At 47.0% G+C, this 18,180-nt stretch overlaps 1 protein-coding gene across 15 annotated transcripts in view; it reads left to right on the top strand.

Annotated features, from left to right (window-relative positions):
• The window catches only part of LARS2 (leucyl-tRNA synthetase 2, mitochondrial), a 194,054-nt gene that overhangs the window by 93,519 nt on the left and 82,355 nt on the right, over positions 1 to 18,180 (top strand). For all 15 annotated transcript variants that reach the window (XR_015248421.1, XR_015248419.1, XR_015248423.1 and 12 more), the window contains one exon: positions 5,247 to 5,390. Coding sequence is in view for 9 of the 15 variants with exons in the window: in XM_086698442.1 (XP_086554568.1) it covers positions 5,247 to 5,390 (144 nt within the window). In the remaining 6 variants the exon portion in view is untranslated. The remainder of the gene's footprint in view (positions 1 to 5,246; positions 5,391 to 18,180) is intronic.

The following is an 18,180-nucleotide window of genomic DNA, read 5'->3' as shown; positions in this document are numbered from 1 at the left end:
TGCCCATCACAAGTATCCTCTTTAATACCCATCACCCATCTAGCCCGTCTCCCACCCACCTTCTTCCATCAACCCTCATCATCAACCCTGTTCTCTGTTGTTAAGAGTCTCTTGTGGTTTGTTTCCCTCTTTCCTCTTCCTTTTCCCTTCCCATATATTCATCTGTTTTGTTTCTTAAATTCTGCACGAGTGAAATCATACGGTATTTGTATTTCTGTGACTGACTTATTTCACTTAGCATAATACATTCTAGCTTCATCTACATCATTGCAGGTGGCAGAATTTCATTCTTTTTTGATAGCTGGATAATATTCCATTATATACCACATTTTTATATACCCCATCTTCTTGATCCATTCATCAGTTGATGGACATTTGGGCTCTCTCCATAGTTTGGCTGTTGTTGACAATGCTGCTATAAATATTGGGGTGCATGTACCATTTTGTATCCTTATTTTTGTATCCTTTGGGTAAACACCTAATAGTGCAACTGCTGGGTCATAGGCTAGTTCTATTTTCAGTTTCTTGAGGAACCTCCATACTGTTCTCCAGAGTGGCTGCGCCAGTTTGCATTCCCACCAATAGTGCAGGAGGGTTCCCTTTTCTCCTCATCCTCACCAACACCTGTTGTTTCCTGTGTTGTTAATTTTGGCTATTCTGATAAATGTGAGGTGGCATCTCACTGTGGTTTCGATTTGTATTTCCCTGATGGTGAGTGATGTTGAGCATCTTTTCATGTGTCTGTTGGCCATCTGGATGTCTTCTTTGGCAAAGTGTCTATTCATGTCTTCTGCCCATTTCTTAAACTGGGTTATTTGTTTTTTGTGTGTTGAGTTTGATAAGTTCTTCATAGATTTTGGATACTCACCCTGTGTCATGTCGTTCGCAAATATCTTCTCCCATCCCGTAGGCGGCCTTTTAGTTTTGTTGATTGTTTCCTTTGCTGTGCAGAAGTTTTTTTATCTTAATGAAGTCCCAATAGTTCATGTTTGCTTTTGTTTCCATTGCCTTCCGCAACGTGTCTAGTAAGAAGTTGCTGTGGCTGAGGTCAAAGAGGTTTTTGCCTGCTTTTTCCTCTAGGATTTTGATGGTTTCCTGTCTCACATTTAAGTCTGTCATCCATTTTGAGTTTATTTTTGCGTATGGTGTAAGAAAGTGGCCCAGTTTCATTCTTCTGTATGTCGCTGTCCAGTTTTTCCAACACCATTTGTTGAAGAGACTGTCTTTTTTTCCATTGGATAGTCTTTTCTGCTTTGTCAGAGATTAGTTGGCCATATAGTTGTGGGTCCATTTCTGGGTTTTCTCTTCTGTCCCATTGATCTGTGTGTCTGGTTTTATGCCAGTACCATACTGTCTTTATGACTGCAACTTTGTAGTATAGCTTGGAATCCGGAATCATGATGCCTCCAGTTTTGTTTTTCTTTTTCAGGATTGCTTTGGCTATTCAGGGTCTTTTGTGGTTCCATACAAATTTTAGGATTGTTTGTTCTAGCTCTGTGAAAAAGTCTGGTGGTATTTTGATAGGGATTGCATTAAATATGTAGATTGCTTTGGGTAGTAATAATTTTTTTTATTTTTTTTTATTTTTTAAAAATTTTTTTTTTTTCAACATTTATTTATTTTTGGGACAGAGAGAGACAGAGCATGAACGGGGGAGGGGCAGAGACAGAGGGAGACACAGAATCGGAAACAGGCTCCAGGCTCTGAGCCATCAGCCCAGAGCCTGACGCGGGGCTCGAACTCCCGGACCGCGAGATCGTGACCTGGCTGAAGTCGGACGCTTAACCGACTGCGCCACCCAGGCGCCCCGGGTAGTAATAATTTTAACAATGCTTGTTCTTCTAATCCATGAGCATGGAATGCTTTTCCATTTCTTTGTATCCTCTTTAATTTCTTTCATAAGGGTTTTCAGAGTACATATCTTTCATAGTTTTCAGAGTTCATAGTTTTCAGAGTACGTATCTTTTACTTCTTTGGTTAGGTTTATTCCTAGGTATCTTACCGTTTTTGGTGCAATTGCAAATGGGATTGATTCCTTGATTTCTTTTTCTGCTGCTTCGTTATTGGTATATAGAAATGCAACCGATTTCTGCACATTGATTTTATATCCTGCAACTTTGCTGAATTCGTGTATTAGTTCTAGCAGTGTTTTGGTGGAGTCCTCTGGGTTTTCTACACAGAGTATCATGTTGTCTGCAAATAGTGAGAGTTTGACTTCTTCTTTTCCGATTTGGATGCCTTTTATTTCTTTTTGTTGTCTGATTGCTGAGGTTAAGATTTTCAGTACTATGTTAAATAGTAATGGTGAGAGTGGACATCCTTAGTCCCGGTCCTAACTGTAGGGGAAAGGCTCTCAGTTTTTCCCCATTGAGGATGATATTAGCTATGGGTCTTTCTTATATGGCCTTTATCATGTTGAGGTGTGTTCCATCTATCCCTACTTTGTTGAGGTTTTAATCGAGAATGGATGTTGTATGGGGCACCTGGGTGGCTCAGTTGGTTAAGCATCTGACTTTGGCTCAGGTTATGATCTCATAGTTCGTGGGTTCAAGCCCCACGTCGGACTCTGTGCTGACAACTCAGAGCCTAGAGCCCGCTTTGGATTCTGTGTCTCCCTCTCTCTCTGCCCCACCCTCCCGCTCATGCTCTATCTCTGTCTCTCAAAAATAAGTAAACATTAAAAACATTAAAAAAAGAAAGAATGGATGCTGTATTTTGTCAAATGCTCTTTCTGCATCTATTGATGGGATCGTATGGTTCTTGTCTTTTGTTTTATTAATGTGGTGTATCATGTTGATTGATTTGTGAATATTGAATAAGCCCTACAGCCCAGGAATAAATCCCACTTGATCATGGTGAATGATTCTTTTAATGTACTGTTGAATTCGATTTGGTAGTATTTTATTGAGAATTTTTACAACCGTATTCCTCAGGGATATTGACCTGTAATTCTCCTTTTTTGTGGGGTCTTTGGTTTTGGAATCAAGGCTTTGTAGAATGAGTTTGGTAGTTTTCCTTCTATTTGAGAAAAATAGGTATTAACTCTTCTTTAAATGTCTGGTAGAATTCCCCTGGGAAGCCATCTGGCCCAGGTCTCTTGTTTGTTGGGAGATTTGTGATTACTGATTCAGTTTCTTTGATGGTTATGGGTCTGTTCAAATTTTTTATTTCTTCCTGTTTCACTTATGGTAGTTTGTGACTTTCTAGTAATTTGTCTGTTTCTTCCAGATTGCCCAGTTTGTTGGCATATAATTTTTCATAGTATTCTCTTACAGTTGTTTGTATTTCTGTGGTGTTGGTTGTGATGTCTCCTCTTTCATTCATGATTTTATCTATTTGGGTCCTTTCTCTTTTCGAGAAGTCTGACTAGAGGTTCATCAATTTGTTAATTCAAAGAACCAGCTCTTAGTTTCATTGATCTGTTCTACTGTTTTTTGTTGTTGTTGTTGTTGTTGTTGTTTTTGTTGTTGTTGTTGTTTCAGTATCATTTGTTTCTGCTCTAATCTCTATTATTTCCCTTCTTCTGGCTTTAGGCTTTATTTGCTTTATTTGTTCCTTTTCTAGCTCCTTTAGGTATAAGGTTAGGTATTTGGGACCTTTCTTACTTCTTGAGATGTACCTGAATTGCAATATACTTCCCTCTTAGGACTGCCTTTGCTGCATCCCAAAGGGTTTGGACTGTCGTGTTTTCATTTTCATTTGCTTCCATGTATTTTTTTATTTCTTCTTTAATTTCTTGGTTAACCCATTTATTCTTTAGTAGGATGTTCTTTAACTTCCATGTATTTGAGAACTTTTCAAATTTTTTCTTGTGGTTGACTTCAAGTTTCAGAGCAATATGATCTGAAAACATGCATGGTATAATCTTGATCTTTTTTGTACCTGTTGAGGGTTAATTTGTGACCCAGTATGTGGTCTGTTCTGGAGAATGTTCCATGTGTGCTCAAAAAGAATGTGTTTTCACGGGGTGCCTGGGTGGCTCAGTCAGTTGAGTGCCCAACTCTTGATTTTGGCTCAGGTCATGATCTTACCATCTATGGGATCAAGCCCTGCATTGAGCTCTGTGGCTAACAGTGCGGAGCCTGCTTGGGATTCTCTTCCTCTCTCTCTTTCTGCCCCTCCCCCCTCAAAATAAATAAATAAGCATTTAGAAAAAAAGAATGTTTATTCTGCTGCTTCAGGATGAAATGCTCTGAATATATCTAAGTCCATTTGGTTCAGTGTGTCATTCAAAGCCATTGTTTCCTTATTGATTTTCTGCTTAGATGATCTGTCCATGCTGTAAGTGGGATGTTAAATCCCTCTGCTATTATTATCAATTCTTTATGTTTGTTATTTTTTTTAATGTTTATTTTTGAGAGAGAGAGAGAGAGAGCAGGGGAGGGGCAGAGAGAGAGAGGGAAACGGAAGATGTAAGCAGGCTCTGTGCTGTCAGCGCAGAGCCCGATGTGGGGCTCTGTGCCTCTGAGAGAGGCTCTCACCACGCTTTTGCCAGCTTGCGTGAGGAAAGCGGCCGCAGGACCGCGCAGCAGTTCAGTTTACGTCAAAACAGCAGAAAGTCAGAACCCCTGCGTACTACCCTAAACAGCCTCAGTTCCCCACTCCTGTGCATACAAGCAGCGTGGCATGTTGGTGCCACCCATCCCTCCTGTGACCAGGGGACCCTCAGACCCTGCTGTCACTCCTAGCATTCCTCCCGCTTTGCCACCCGAGCGCCTTTAAGCCAGGCACTTCCCCCACTGTAACGGACTTCTGAAAGTTAAAATTTTGGGTTCTGCTGCTTAAAATACTTTGCGGTAGCCTCCATAACCAGGCTTCCTCCCTGCTGCCACACTTGTAGCTTTGTCTCCCCCAGATCAACTCTCCATACGCCGTACCTTCCACAAGGTGGTCGCTTTTTTACCTGCAGACTGGCAGTTTTTGTTCTCTCACACCTCTGATTGATTCTCGGGTGGTCAGAACGATTCGCTAACCATCTAGCTGCATCCGAGGGACGAGACACGCTTAGGCTCTCCCTACTCTTCTGCCGTCTCAACTCCCAGGCTCCGGAGCCTGTTCCAAGATGAAAGCATAGAGGTTGCTAGGGGTTTCCTTGGCGAGCAGCACTCCAAGGAGATGCCCTCAAGCCTCAGAGCAGAGATACAGAGATACCGCGCTTACGGATCTTCTCACATGTAAGAAGCTGAAAATGACCCTCTTCAGGATGCTCACCAGATTTCACCATTTTGTTTTATGGGTTACAACAGGCCTTGGTCAACTGGGACCCAGTGGATCAAACGGTGCTTGCCAACGAGCAGGTGGATGAGCATGGCTGTTCGTGGCGTTCTGGAGCAAAGGTGGAACAGAAGTACCTCAGGCAGTGGTTTCTTAAGACAACTGCTTATGCGAAGGTGAGTGTCAGCCTGCAGGTGCCCCAGTTAGTGCCGCACGTGTTGGGAGGCAATGCCAAGGTCTTCTGGGTATTTCAGAGACTCGCTGTTGAGGATGAACTCTGGCAAGGGCTCTTAGAGCCACAGGTGTGGCACATGAGACTCAGGACCGCTCATTTAGAGGGTAATGGATTTGAGTGTTTTAGGGGTACTTCCAGAATGGCCCCTGGAGGTCATCGTTGGCTGTTATTTGCTGACCTTTCAACACTCAATCATTGTGTTGCCATACAGGCCAAAAAACATATGACTTTATTTGCAATTGTAAAGCGAGAAAGGAAAAAAAAAGGCATCTTCATTGGTATAGTACTAGTAAAACCTCCAGATAGAATGACATTTCAGAGGGTCCAGAGAAGACAGTCTAAAAGGCATGAAGAGATGGTCTCCAGGAAGCAAAGCCAGAGTGAAAATTAACTAAGCCAGGAGCCAAAGCTCCGATTTTAACTCCTGTGTCCCTGATTAACAGTATAAACTGGTGTGAGTCGGGAGGCTCCGTTTTCTCATCATTAGAAGGAGACGGTGGGACCAAGTGGTCTCTAAAGTGCCTTTTGGCTTTTCATGCGGTCGGGGATTCAAGGCAAAGCCAGCCATTGAAAGGGGGAGACTGCTTATTAAATCACCACTAGCCTGAGCAGAAGAACCCGTTCTGGGTATGCCAGAACCACTCCGTGCAAGATCCCCTCCAAGGTTACCGAGTTTCAGGATATGGGATTGAGGGATCGCTCCCGGAAACTCCAGAGACAAGTGACTAGAGCATATCAGAGATGTTTCCCGTGGCAGTTAGATCATCTCCATATTTTTCAGCTTAAGACTGGACGTAAACAGGATTTAAAAAGTTAAAGACATCACGAGACGGATAGTTCTTTCCATCCGTAGCAGCCCGTGAGGTGCTCTGTCGGAGACAGGATAGTGGGCTGAAATGGACTTTGGGTCAGATCCAATACTGTACTTCCTTTTTTTTTTTTTTTTAAGTTTATTTGTTTTGAGGAGGGGAGGGGCAGACAGAGAGAGGGAGAGAGAGAATCCCAAGCGGGCTCCGTGCTGTCAGCACAGAGCCCGACGCGGAGCTCAGTCCCACGAACCGAGATCGTGACCTGAGCTGAAATCAAGCGTCGGGTGCTTAACCGACTGAACCATCCAGGCACTCCCCCCCCCCCCATACTGTACTTCTTATATGCAAAGAAAGCACAAAGTTAAAAATAACCCCCGATCGCTGCAAAACTTGGCTGAATTAGAACTTCAGCACACCAACTCACAATACCAGTGCCATATGGATATGTGACCTCCAGTTTTCTCACTCAGAAGACATGTCTCAAATGAAGCAGTTTTCCCATTATAATTAATCCGGAAGGTAGCAGAGAATAGCATATGGATTTGGAAAACTACCCATTAGAACTTGTTAACACAGTGCCTTGCTCCTTTTAAGCACACAGGAATATTGAGAGACAGAAAAACAAAGCTGAGGACCTTGCTTTGTATAACATCCCAGGCCGTGGGAGCCCCTGTCTACTCCACTGTGTTACTGGGAGGGAAGCCAGGTCACCCCAAGCTGACTCTGTACTAGGCATTGTGGGAAGGCCATCTAATTAGCTCTTTTTTTTTTTTTTTTTTTTTTGACCATTGCCTCCAGTTGAAAATGTTATAATCTCACTGAGGGACATTATTCTTGAACTCATCAGCTGTGAGTTTTCAACTGTTCAGCGGAAACTGTTAGTTACCATGGTGATTCACCTGGTTCTCGCTGAACTCCTGCACAGGTTTATTGAAAAAGCTGTCTTTGGAGGTCAGCACTTCGTTTTCCCTGAAAATCGGGAGACCAGGGTGTGGCGTGAGAGTGGTGCGGGGGAGCAGAAATCTGTGTTCACCGCAGGGCCTCTGCTGAGGGCTGCATGTGCACAAAGCAGGACTCTATAAGGCCTAATAGAAAATGGTTATAACAAGATTGAGAGGAGACCAGAGACACGAGCAGACTGCACGGTGCTCAGAGATCTTGGGGTTATGGCCCAGCCAGCAGTATGGAGTTGAGAGCCCCAAAAGGCCATATGTGAGAAGTAGGGATGACCCCCTAGAACCAAAGACAAAATCAGAATAGACTCAACTTAATAAAAAATAGAAGTGAGCCTGACAGTTTCAAAAGGAACTCTCAGAACAAAACTCAACACCTTTAGAGGAGACCATATGATCTCGACTCCCTACGTGGTTGGTTTTTTACTTGTGTGTCCAACATATAATAATAATTAAAAAAAAAAAAAGTACTAGCCCTGCAAAGAATCAGGAAACTGTGGCTCACAATCAAGAAAGAAAAAGGGGAGGGGAGAGGGGACAGCCCAGTAGAAATAGATTCAGAGATGACCCAGATGTTGGAATTATGAGAGAAAGCCAGGGACATCTGTTACATAAATGGTCTGGGACTTAAAGGAAAAGGTGGTCATAATGAGGGAACAGATGGTGACTCTCAGAAGAGAAATGGAAACTATTAAAAAAAAAAAAAAAAAGAACTGGAAATCTAGAACAGAAAAGCATAATTATCTGGAACAGAAAGTCACTGTTTGGGCTCCAGAGGGATGAGTAAGGGTTAAAGCAAAGCCATGAAGCTGGAGGGGAGCTCTTTCAAAGGGAACATCATGCGTGGTGGCCCCAAAGTAGAAATGTATCTGATGACGTTGAGAAGCTGGAAGAACGACAGTATTACTGGAACAGAGAGCCAGGAGGAAAGACTAACTAGGGCTGGAGAAGCTGGAGAGGGGAGGGTTAGGGGCCAGATCAGGCGTGTCCTTTTAGGTCTTAAGGAGTTTGGACTTTATCATGGAGGCCATGGGAAACCGTGGAAGGACTCTAAGAAAGGGAATGACACGGTCAAATTTGTGGTTTTTATAAATTCACTGTGGAAAGGGCAGTGTGGATGCAGGCAGGCCTGCTAAGAGGCTGTGACAATAGTCCAGGTGTGTATGACTTAGGCTATGGGCGGGAGTAGTGGGGGGAGATGGGTAGGTTAGAAAAATACTCAGATGGTGAAATTTGCAGCACTTCATTACCTATTGGATGACAGTGTGTGGGAGATGGTGTCATTAGGAAGGACCCTGACCTGGACACAAAGCAGATGACTGAGCTACTGACTGCGGTAGGGAGTCTGGAAGAGACGTAGTCCTGACCCTTTGAGTCGGAGTGGCCCTGAGACTGTTGAGTGGAGACGTACAAGTAATAATAGGTGCTCGGATAAGTGGGTTTGAAACTTCAAAGATGGGGCGCCTGGGTGGCGCAGTCGGTTAAGCGTCCGACTTCAGCCAGGTCACGATCTCGCACTCCGTGAGTTCGAGCCCCGCGTCGGGCTCTGGGCTGATGGCTCAGAGCCTGGAGCCTGTTTCCGATTCTGTGTCTCCCTCTCTCTCTGCCCCTCCCCTGTTCATGCTCTGTCTCTCTCTGTCCCAAAAATAAATAAAAACGTTGAAAAAAAAAAGAAACTTCAAAGATGAGGGGCATCTGGGTGGCTCAGTCAGTTAAGCATCCGACTCTTGATTTTGGCTCAGGTCATGACCTCACGGTTCGTGGGTTCGAGTCCTGCATCAGTGTCTGCACTAACAGTGTGCTCTCTCTCTCAAAAATAAACTTAAAAAAAAAAAAAAAAAGAAAGAAAGAAACTTTAAGGATCAAGTGATAAGACATCTACCTTAAAACCTGGTATGATAGAAATAGCGTTGAATCAGTAAAGAGATCATGCTATATAGATTAAGGATGAGGTCTCAGATCAACTGGTAATGCTTTTAGCTGCAAGTAACTGAAAACCTGAGCTATGGGTGTCTTAAACAGATGGGAGTTGATTTTTCCCATATAAAAAGGCCCAAGGTGCTGGGACTGAACCAGGATAGGGCTCTGAGTTGGCATCTTGGGGGTTCTCTCAGCCTTTTCCTTCCTGCCTTATCACCTCTTGGTGGCAAGATGGCTGCTGCAGCTCCAGATATCACATTTCCATGCAAGACAGAGAGAAGCAGAAGGGGGGCAGTGTGACTGTTTCTGTTACCTGGAAAGCAAGAACTTTCCCACAACTCCCCCAACAAAATCCCACTGAGGTTCTTTTAGCCCCAGTTATGTCATGTGGCTACTCCCCAGCTTCAACGGAAGCTAAGGAAAGCAGCTTCTTTTTAGCTTCTTTGGTCAAGCTGCCTGACGGAAGGGGATGGCCAGCGGGTGCTGGGATGGTCAGTGAGCTGTGCCTGACACTGTCTTCTTTAGAATTTTGTATGTGTGACTGGTTTTGCTGTGCTGGGGGCTGCCTCTGTGCCGAACGGCTGGCGGTCTGCATGGGAGCGTGGCTGTGAAGGGGCCCTCCTCTCATTCATGTAACTTCCGGATTGGAAAACGATGCCTGATGCGCAAATCACTGGGAACCCCGAAATGCCGAGGTCCTTTATTAAGGCTGTTCTGTGATGTTGTTGGAGTTTTCTCCCCTCCTCCCCTTGCCCCTACCCGGTCTTGCTAGGACTGTTTGCTTCGTGAAATGTTGAGAAAACCGGCAGAGGGAGTATCCAAGGCACATGAATTAGTCTGGGCAGAGCTGTGTGGGCGGCATCTCGTGGGCAGCACCGCGAGGGGAGAGCAGGGGGAGGGGGGAGGATTGCAGGCCTCCGCGCAGAACGCAAAAGGGATTCGGGGTCTGATGGAGCGATCGCCTCAGTTCCTGCCAGCAGGGGGACAATTGGGAGGCGAGACAAATCGAGAGCCGGCTTCCCGCTGGAACTTGTCTAACAGATTTGTGGTTTTGATTTCTGCGGCTGCCTCCCGTAGCCCCCAGACGCTGCCTCCCGCAGGCCCGCGGCCGCTGGGGCACTGTTTTCATAGGTTCCTCTTTGGACATAATCATGCCCTGATGGTGCTTAGTCAACCACCACATCACACTGGTGGGTATATTTCCCACATTTCCAGGCGATACCTGGCAGCTGCTAGAATATGAAGCAAGTCTGTGTGCCCCCTCCCGTTTCCTACCTGCTTTTGCCCCCGATCTGATCGGTGCTCAGGCTTTTACCCTCCCCATCTTACTTATCCCTCACATTGTTCCTTTAAGCGTCGGTGTGCCTGTTATCCCCATTTTACTGACGTAGAAACTGAGGCTCTCACTGGTAATAAGTAATGGCCCTGGGATTCAAACTCGGGTGCTTGGGCTCTTAACCGGCAGTCTGTCCCACTTCTCAGGGAGCGTGAATTCATTTGTTCTTTCCCCCGATGTTACTGAGCGCCTGGCCAGACCTGGGCTAGGTGCTAGCGGGGGGCGTGGAGGCCAGTGTGGGAGACAGTCTGAGACTGAGCCGGCACGGCTCCCTGGGATCACTGTGCTGACGCAGGAGAGCACATCGGGGCCAGGAGGAGGAGCCCCACGTTGGCCCTGTGTGGTGAGGGAGAGTGGGAAGTGCAAAATGTCTGTTGGGGAACGTTTGATCGCTTTCCCGACGGGCAGGAAACTTCACGTCTCACAAGTATTTCCAAGTAGAATTTCTGCTGGCGAGAGGCGGCTGAGCAACCATGAGCCTTCACGAAATCAGGGGAAGTGGGAGGGACTGGCCCCACCTCCCTGCCCCCTTGTGCCCCTCCTCTCCCGATTTCACCTGTGAGCTTGCGGGTAAAGGTGGAGGTGCCTTTGCCAGAACGCACTGTTTGCGTTTGAGCGTGCAGAGAGTAAAAATATGGGGTCGGAGAGGCAAGGGGGTGAAGGAAGGGGGGGTGGGGTTTACAACAGGAACTTTGCGGGGAGCAGACCCGAGCAGAAAGACCGCCCCAGAGAGGAGCCGAGGTGCAAAGCTCCAGTCTCCAGCACGTGCCCCTGGGTGCTTAAGGGTCCCCTGCCCTCTGGAATGGGGACCCCTGGGCACCCTTGTTCCAGTCCTGAGGCCTTGAGATGCTTGTGAAAGCACTTGGCTGTCTTCCGGAAACCGGGCCTGGTGCCTGGCTTTCTGCCCTCAGATCCGCCGTCAGCCCCAGAGAAGAGGCTGGCTCACAGGTGACGCCAGAAGATGCCTCTCCGTGACACCAGCCAAGTCACCCCCGTGCTGCTCTGCCCCGGGAGCTCTGCAAAGGGGCTGGTCGGTGGGGTTTGGCATCTGGGCCGCACCCCGCTCCCTGCCCCCGAGAGGGACCCTCAGCACCAGGGCCGCCTCCTGTATGTGCGGCCTGGGCCTTCACGGCACGGGTGTAGACGCAGATTAGAGGCCGGCTGCAGAGGCGAAGTTTCCGGGAACCAGGAGGAACAAGTGAGAAAGATCTAATGAGCCGTCAGCTTCTCTGCAAGGCCGTTGGGATAAAAAGCTGAGAGGACACCAGCCGGGGCCACACTCAACGATGATGCTGGGGTTTATATACCGCCAGGGTTTTCTCTGAAGAGCCCCGTGGCTTTCAAGCTATTATTGGGTCATCCCACCGTGCTCCTCTGTGGTCAGCCAGGCCTGAGCGTGGCCTTATGCGCCCACCTCAAAAAAATGTTTTATCAGCTGCTAAGTGGTGGGTAGCAGTGTCTGAGCCGTGCAGGCTCTGGGCCCCGGAGCCTGGACAGCAGCACCCAGGACACCCTGAGCGCCAGCTTCCTGCTGGAGTCCTCCCCCAGACCCCGGCTGTCTCTTCTGGAAACCGCAGGCTCGGCTCTCGTCCCCAGGATCTGGCTTTGACACCCTGTCTCACAAAACCAATTCGTTGTTAAATCTGCTCCTTCTTACGTAACATCTCTTACTTCTCTCTGTTCTCTGTATTCCACGCCTCTCCAGGATCTTTCCTCTCCTAAGCTGTAAGGTGAACTCAAGTCCCCACCTTCCATGCTGTCCCGTCCGCACTCCGATCGTCGGCCTTCTTACAGGGAAAGCCACCCCCTGCGTCCCTCAGAAGTACTTCTGGGGATGGTGGTGGGCAGGGCTTGGGGCAGGCGGGGGAACAGAGGCAAAAGGAAGGCAGACGACTAGAGGCTGACAGTTCCCCAGCGGTCCCCGGGCAAGCCTCATGCTGTCTGGAGTGGATCAGGAGACTTGTGTCCCCACCACAGCCACAGCCAGGGGTGACAGGGAGACTTCCGGGGGGTGGGGTGGCTGGTTGGTTCTGTGCAGGCCTTGGAGGGAACTTGGGCTTGGGAGGGTTCACCAGAGTCGGTGCAGCGCAGGGCCCTGGCTCAGATTCGCGAAGCCACGGTGTTTCTGGATCGTGCCGGGGTGACACTGGCAATTAGACTTCCTCCTGAACCCAGGGCCTTCGTGTTCACCCCGAGAAGGGCCCCCGCCAGCGGCCGGTCACATCTGTATGTGCTCTCCATTAGCCCAGTACCCCGTGAGCTCCCATTTTCCCTGGCCCTGGGGCCTCGCGCCCACCCTGTGTCCCTCCCGTCTGGGACTTGAGGACACCCCTGCCTGCACAGCGTCTCCGAAGCACTTGTGAAGCAGACACACAGGCTTCCGGTTGGCACGCACGGTCGGCAAGCCAGAAGCTTCTGTGTTTGCGTTGTTTTTTGGGTTTTGTTTCTAAGATAGAAGGAATGACTGCAAAGGGATGAACGAGAGAAATAATACCGTTGACCCTCGGACAAGGTGGCTCGAGGGTCAGCGCCCCTCCCCCCTCCCCCATGCAGTTGAAAATTCACAGGTGACTTTGGAGTCCCTAAAAACTTTACTAATAGTCTACTGTTGACCGGAGGCCTAACAGATAACATAGTCAGTTGATGAACACATATTTTGTATGTTGTCTGTGTTATATACAGTAGTCTTACAATAAAGTAAGCCAGAGAAGAGAAAATGTTAAGGAAGAAAGGAAAATCACAGGGAAGAGAAAATACGTTTTATGGTGCTGTGCTGTATGGACCAGTGCAGTTCAAACCCGTGTTCAGGGGTCAGCTGTAATATACTTCTTAGATTATATTGACAATGAAAGAAATTGTAAATCTGATTTGGAAACAATGAAGGCAGAACTGAACATGATGTATTGCCCTCAAACCCTGAGTGGGCTTTCTGTGCTCCTGGCCAGGTGCTTTTGGGGGGGGGTAAAGACCTCCTTCCTCCTTGAAGTGTTAGCCCGGACCCCGTGGGACTAAAGAGATTTCTTAGCACCTCGTTGTGTGGGTGGGTGGGGGGGGTCCCTGGGTGTGCCAGGGAGGGCTGGGGAGTTCACTGATCAACTCAAGGAGACATTTGGATTTTAAAGCTAGAAGAAACTTGAGCAAACAGTGCACAGGTCCCCCACATTTAGCCCACGTTCTCCCTTGCTTTTTTTTTTTTTTTTTTTTTTTTTAATTTTTTTTTTCAACGTTTATTTATTTTTGGGATAGAGAGAGACAGAGCATGAACGGGGGAGGGGCAGAGAGAGAGGGAGACACAGAATCGGAAACAGGCTCCAGGCTCTGAGCCATCAGCCCAGAGCCCGACGCGGGGCTCGAACTCACGGACCGCGAGATCGTGACCTGGCTGAAGTCGGACGCTTAACCGACTGCGCCACCCAGGCGCCCCCTCCCTTGCTTTTTAAATCCCTGCCCTAATCTGAAAGACAAAAATGCCAACAAAAAACCCTCATGCTTTTGAAATTACAAAATCAATATGATACCTAGAGACAAATGAAAGGGATCAGGCGTTGCTTTCTCAAGCATTGTACATCCCGTCCTCCTCCCGCTCCCCCAGGGGACTCGTGGCCAGCTCGAGGTGTCCTGGAAAATCACAGGCCCGGCCCATTCCTCATTTTATAACTGAGGCCCCCAAGCCCAAGAAAGCCAGGGCCCAACTTGAGCCTCCTGTGACCCGGGTCTGCCAGCTCTTAAGCAAGGCGTTTCCAAGCACCCCGTACAGAAGGAGGGCATGTGTTGCGGGAAAGCCGGCCATGAGCACAGTAGGAACTGTAATGAGGACAGGGAGAGGGCACAGATGGCCGGGCGACGGAAAGCGCCGTGGTCGGCGGTTTTCTGGTTTGTTCTTGCCGGCATTGGCTTGCTGGCCTCTGAGCTGAAGCTGTGTCTTTTTTGTCACCATCTCTGTCTGCCCCAACGTCCTGTCCGTCCCCTGGACCTTCTGAGCCCAGCTGCTGGGAGAACAGGGACACTGATCCGTGACTGCTGCGCTCTGAAGGAAGCAGGCGTTGGCAGCCACATCTGTGGTCATACGGTATTGTTGTGTTAGTCAAAAGAAGGGTCCCTCTTAATAGAAGGAGGCGGTTTTCCACAATATCCTTCCATTTCTCTCTGTATCTTGTTTACTATTCCAGGGTGGCTAATTTTGAGTGTCAGCTTGGCTCGAAATGAAGATTTAATCCTGTCGACAGCTGTAAGAAGTTGCGAACTCTGATAAATTGCAAACTCTCCTAGTTCAAAAAGAGTTTACTAATGGCATGATCTTAACTGTGTGAAACGTATACAGGAGCCCCCACACCCGCACTACGTTTTTTCAGCCGTCACGGCATTGGCAGTACGTTTTATGTTCTGCTAACAAAGAAAAATGGTGTCAGAGGCACCACTGGTTGTAAGATATGTCCCCACTGCAGAGTTTGTGGGGGAAAATGAACTTCTTTGAATTAGTGGAAGATAGGGTATAAGTGGATTGGAAAGATATGGAATAAAATATTAATAGTGACCCTCCCTGGGTGTTTATATTGATTGTGGGAAACTGATATTTTTCTTCATCCGTCTCCATATTTTCCATAATGACTGTTATCATTTTGGTAGTCAGAAAACAGAACAGCCTGATAGCAGGGTTATGTCAGCATTTATTTACATATCTTCTGTAGACCTGAGTGCCTTGGAAGGGATGGTCTTATCTTCCTGCAAGTTTTTAATTTATAGGCAGGCTTCCAACTTGAAGGTAATTAAATGGAATATTCCCTGGGACCGCTGTCCCCATTTTTCCCCCCTTATTAGACCAGTTAAAAGCTTTCAGTCTTGCTCCCAAGACTCTGCCTTCCCGGAACAAAACTGCCTTTTCAGGCAAGGGTATCCCAGGGCCGCAGATTGGGCCGAGTACGCTGCGATGTCTCCCTGCTTGCTCCCCCTCCCGTGGGGTACAAGGCAGCCTCTCTTTTGGCCCCTCAACCCAGGGGCAGTGAGGTCACCTGAGTGGCTCTGGGAATCAGAAGCAGCCTCGTCCAGACAGGTGACTGTCATTGGGGGAGTTTGTCCTCCATCGTCTGCATTCTTAGGGGCGTGTTGGTGACATTTCAGAACCCTTGGTTACCAACCCTTGAAATTTCGTGTGATTAGAACTGCTTCGCTGTCAGAAAAGGGCATTGCTTGGGCCTGAAAGGGGGGGGGTGGGAGACGGCTAGGTGTGGCCTGAGTTAATGTGAGGATACCTAGATAAGAAGAGACTAGCCAAATTGGTGGCCGCCACACCAGCCGATTTCCTTCCCCACGTCCTTTCCCACGTGGCCGTCTCTGGTGATTGTACCCGGAAGGCGTTTCCTTCTTTCCAGCCACTTGGAGGCTGTTTGATAGCACTTGGGGTGTCCCTCTTTCACTTGGCTCTGAGATGCACACGCGTGGGCTGCTTGGGGCCTCTTTTCCTTCGACCCCTGCGGTCCCAGGTATGCACACCTTGTTGGCAAGTCACATACCATCAGCAGGATATCTTGCTCAGAAATGATCGTTTCCCTTCTGGGTTAGCAACACCTTCGCTGGAATTAAGATTCCTGGATAGCAACACTGTTTTACCACGACAAATGGATCTTGCTAGAAATACAGATCACATTTCAGAAGAGAGGTTATAAAGTACAGCTATCAGAGGGAGGTGAACAAGGTAAATATTATGCCAAATGAGCTTTTTATGTATTTATTTTTTAAATGTTGATTTATTTGAGAGAAAGAGTGTGAGCAGGGGACGGGGAGAGGGACGCCCACGTGGCTTGATCCCACAAAAGGTGAGACCATGACCTAAGCTAAAATCAAGAGTCAAACGTAACCAATTGAGCCCCCAAGGCGCCCCCAAATGAACTTTCAATGTAGAAATCCTCGTGTGCGACCTCATGCCAGAGTCAAAGCAGGAGAGGGGGGCTAGGCTGTGGGACCGTTTATTCTTCTAGAATATTCTAGAGGGGACATCTAGATTTTTTATGAACACCCTACTGCCTTCAGAATCTATTTTCCTTTATTACAACTCATATATGCTGTGTCTTTGGAGGGACTACTTTGAAATGATTTCAGAAAAAGAATAAGGAAATCTTGGCAACAAGATTAAGTTTTAGAAAAAAATAAATACAAATTATAATTCAAACATAATTGCTATTCAGGTCACACTGATTTAGAAGTAGGCTGTGTTAAGACTATTAAAAAGTGTCTGTTTTAATTAAATCTTATTATTAAATCTTTCTCTTTCTTTCTCCCTCAAATCTGTGTCCAGCTCTCAGGGCTCTGGTTTCTGAACTCCCTCTTAGTAGCTAATAAATGCACTTTATTTCTCATTCTGCCTAAAAAAAATTTTTTTTACAAAGGTTTTATAAAACGTATCATGTTTTTATTAAAAAAATTTTTTTTTATTATTACATGTATTTGTTTTGAGAGAAAGAGAGAGACAGAGCATGAGCAGGGGAGGAGCAGAGAGAGAGGGAGACACAGAATCCGAAGCAGGCTCCAGGCTCCGAGCTGTCAGCACAGATTCTGACGCGGGGCTCAAACTCAGGAACTGAAATCATGACCTGAGCCGAAGTCAGAGGCTCAACTGACTGAGCCACCCAGGCGCCCCTAGTGTATCATGTTTTTAAAACAGTTTCTTCTGGAATTCTTATTTCTGGTCCTGTCGTACCTTGTGCTTAATGCTTTGGCTCGTGTACTGTCCTCTCTTGGGAAGTGTGGGTTTATTCCCAGCATTATTTCTGCTGCTTTGCAGAAGGAGTCCGATCAGACATGTCATGTTTAATTCTCTTATCATCCCCAGCCCTTTCAGTTTAAGCTTTGTCTTTCTTATTTCCGATGGTGCTTTGTATCCTCGAAGCTTTTTTGATTGGATGTGCAGGTCAGCCCATCTCTTGTTGGTTCACGTTCTTAAACTCTGGATCCTATTCAGATTCATTAAGGCACAGTCGTGTTTCAGCTTCTCAAATCATCTTCATTCCGATGGTGTACCTACGGGGCAACGGTGGCTGTACATTCAGACCATCCTGGTGGAAATGATCATAAGGGCCCTTTGCAAATAACAGTGCTTATATGTTATGCTATGTAATAACCACAGGGAAATGTTACCATTTGACTTCAGGTGAGTATTAGTACAGTCATTGTTGATAAAAACTGAATGAGAAGCTCCTTCATGTGGTTAATTCCTAGGTTTTGCAGCTGGAAGAAGCTGCCTTTTGTTTAATGAAATAAAGATACCTGAGGTGTGCCTGGGTAGCTCAGTAGGTTAAGCGGCCGACTTCAGCTCAGGTCATGATCTCACGGTTTGTGGGTTCAAGCCCCGCGTCGGGCTCTGTGCTGACAGCTCGGAGCCTGGAGCCTGCTTTGGATTCTGTGTCTCTCTCTCTCTCTCTCTGCCCCTGCCCCGTGCGTGCTCTTTCTCTCAAAAATAAAAATAAACATTAAAAAAAATAAAAATAAAATAAAGATACCTGAAAACAGTATAGGGGCCCAGAACGATATCTGGATAATTCATTATTTTGGGTCTGCCATTGACTTAGTTGAATGAGCCATTTTTTTTTCATTTATTAATGGGAGTTGAATAAATTAATGGTTGCCAAACTGTGCCAAAGCCTTGGTATTGATGGAGAGGGCTCGGAGGAGAAAGCAGGGCATCTCCTGGAATGGTTCAGCATTCGGCTCTTACATATA

This window comes from Puma concolor, chromosome A2 (assembly GCF_028749965.1).
Source record: "Puma concolor isolate L17-30 chromosome A2, mPumCon1.1.hap2, whole genome shotgun sequence".
NCBI classification, from domain to species: Eukaryota; Metazoa; Chordata; class Mammalia; order Carnivora; family Felidae; genus Puma; species Puma concolor.
Note: the sequence above shows the minus strand (reverse complement) of the source record. Positions and strands in the feature narration are given on the sequence as shown.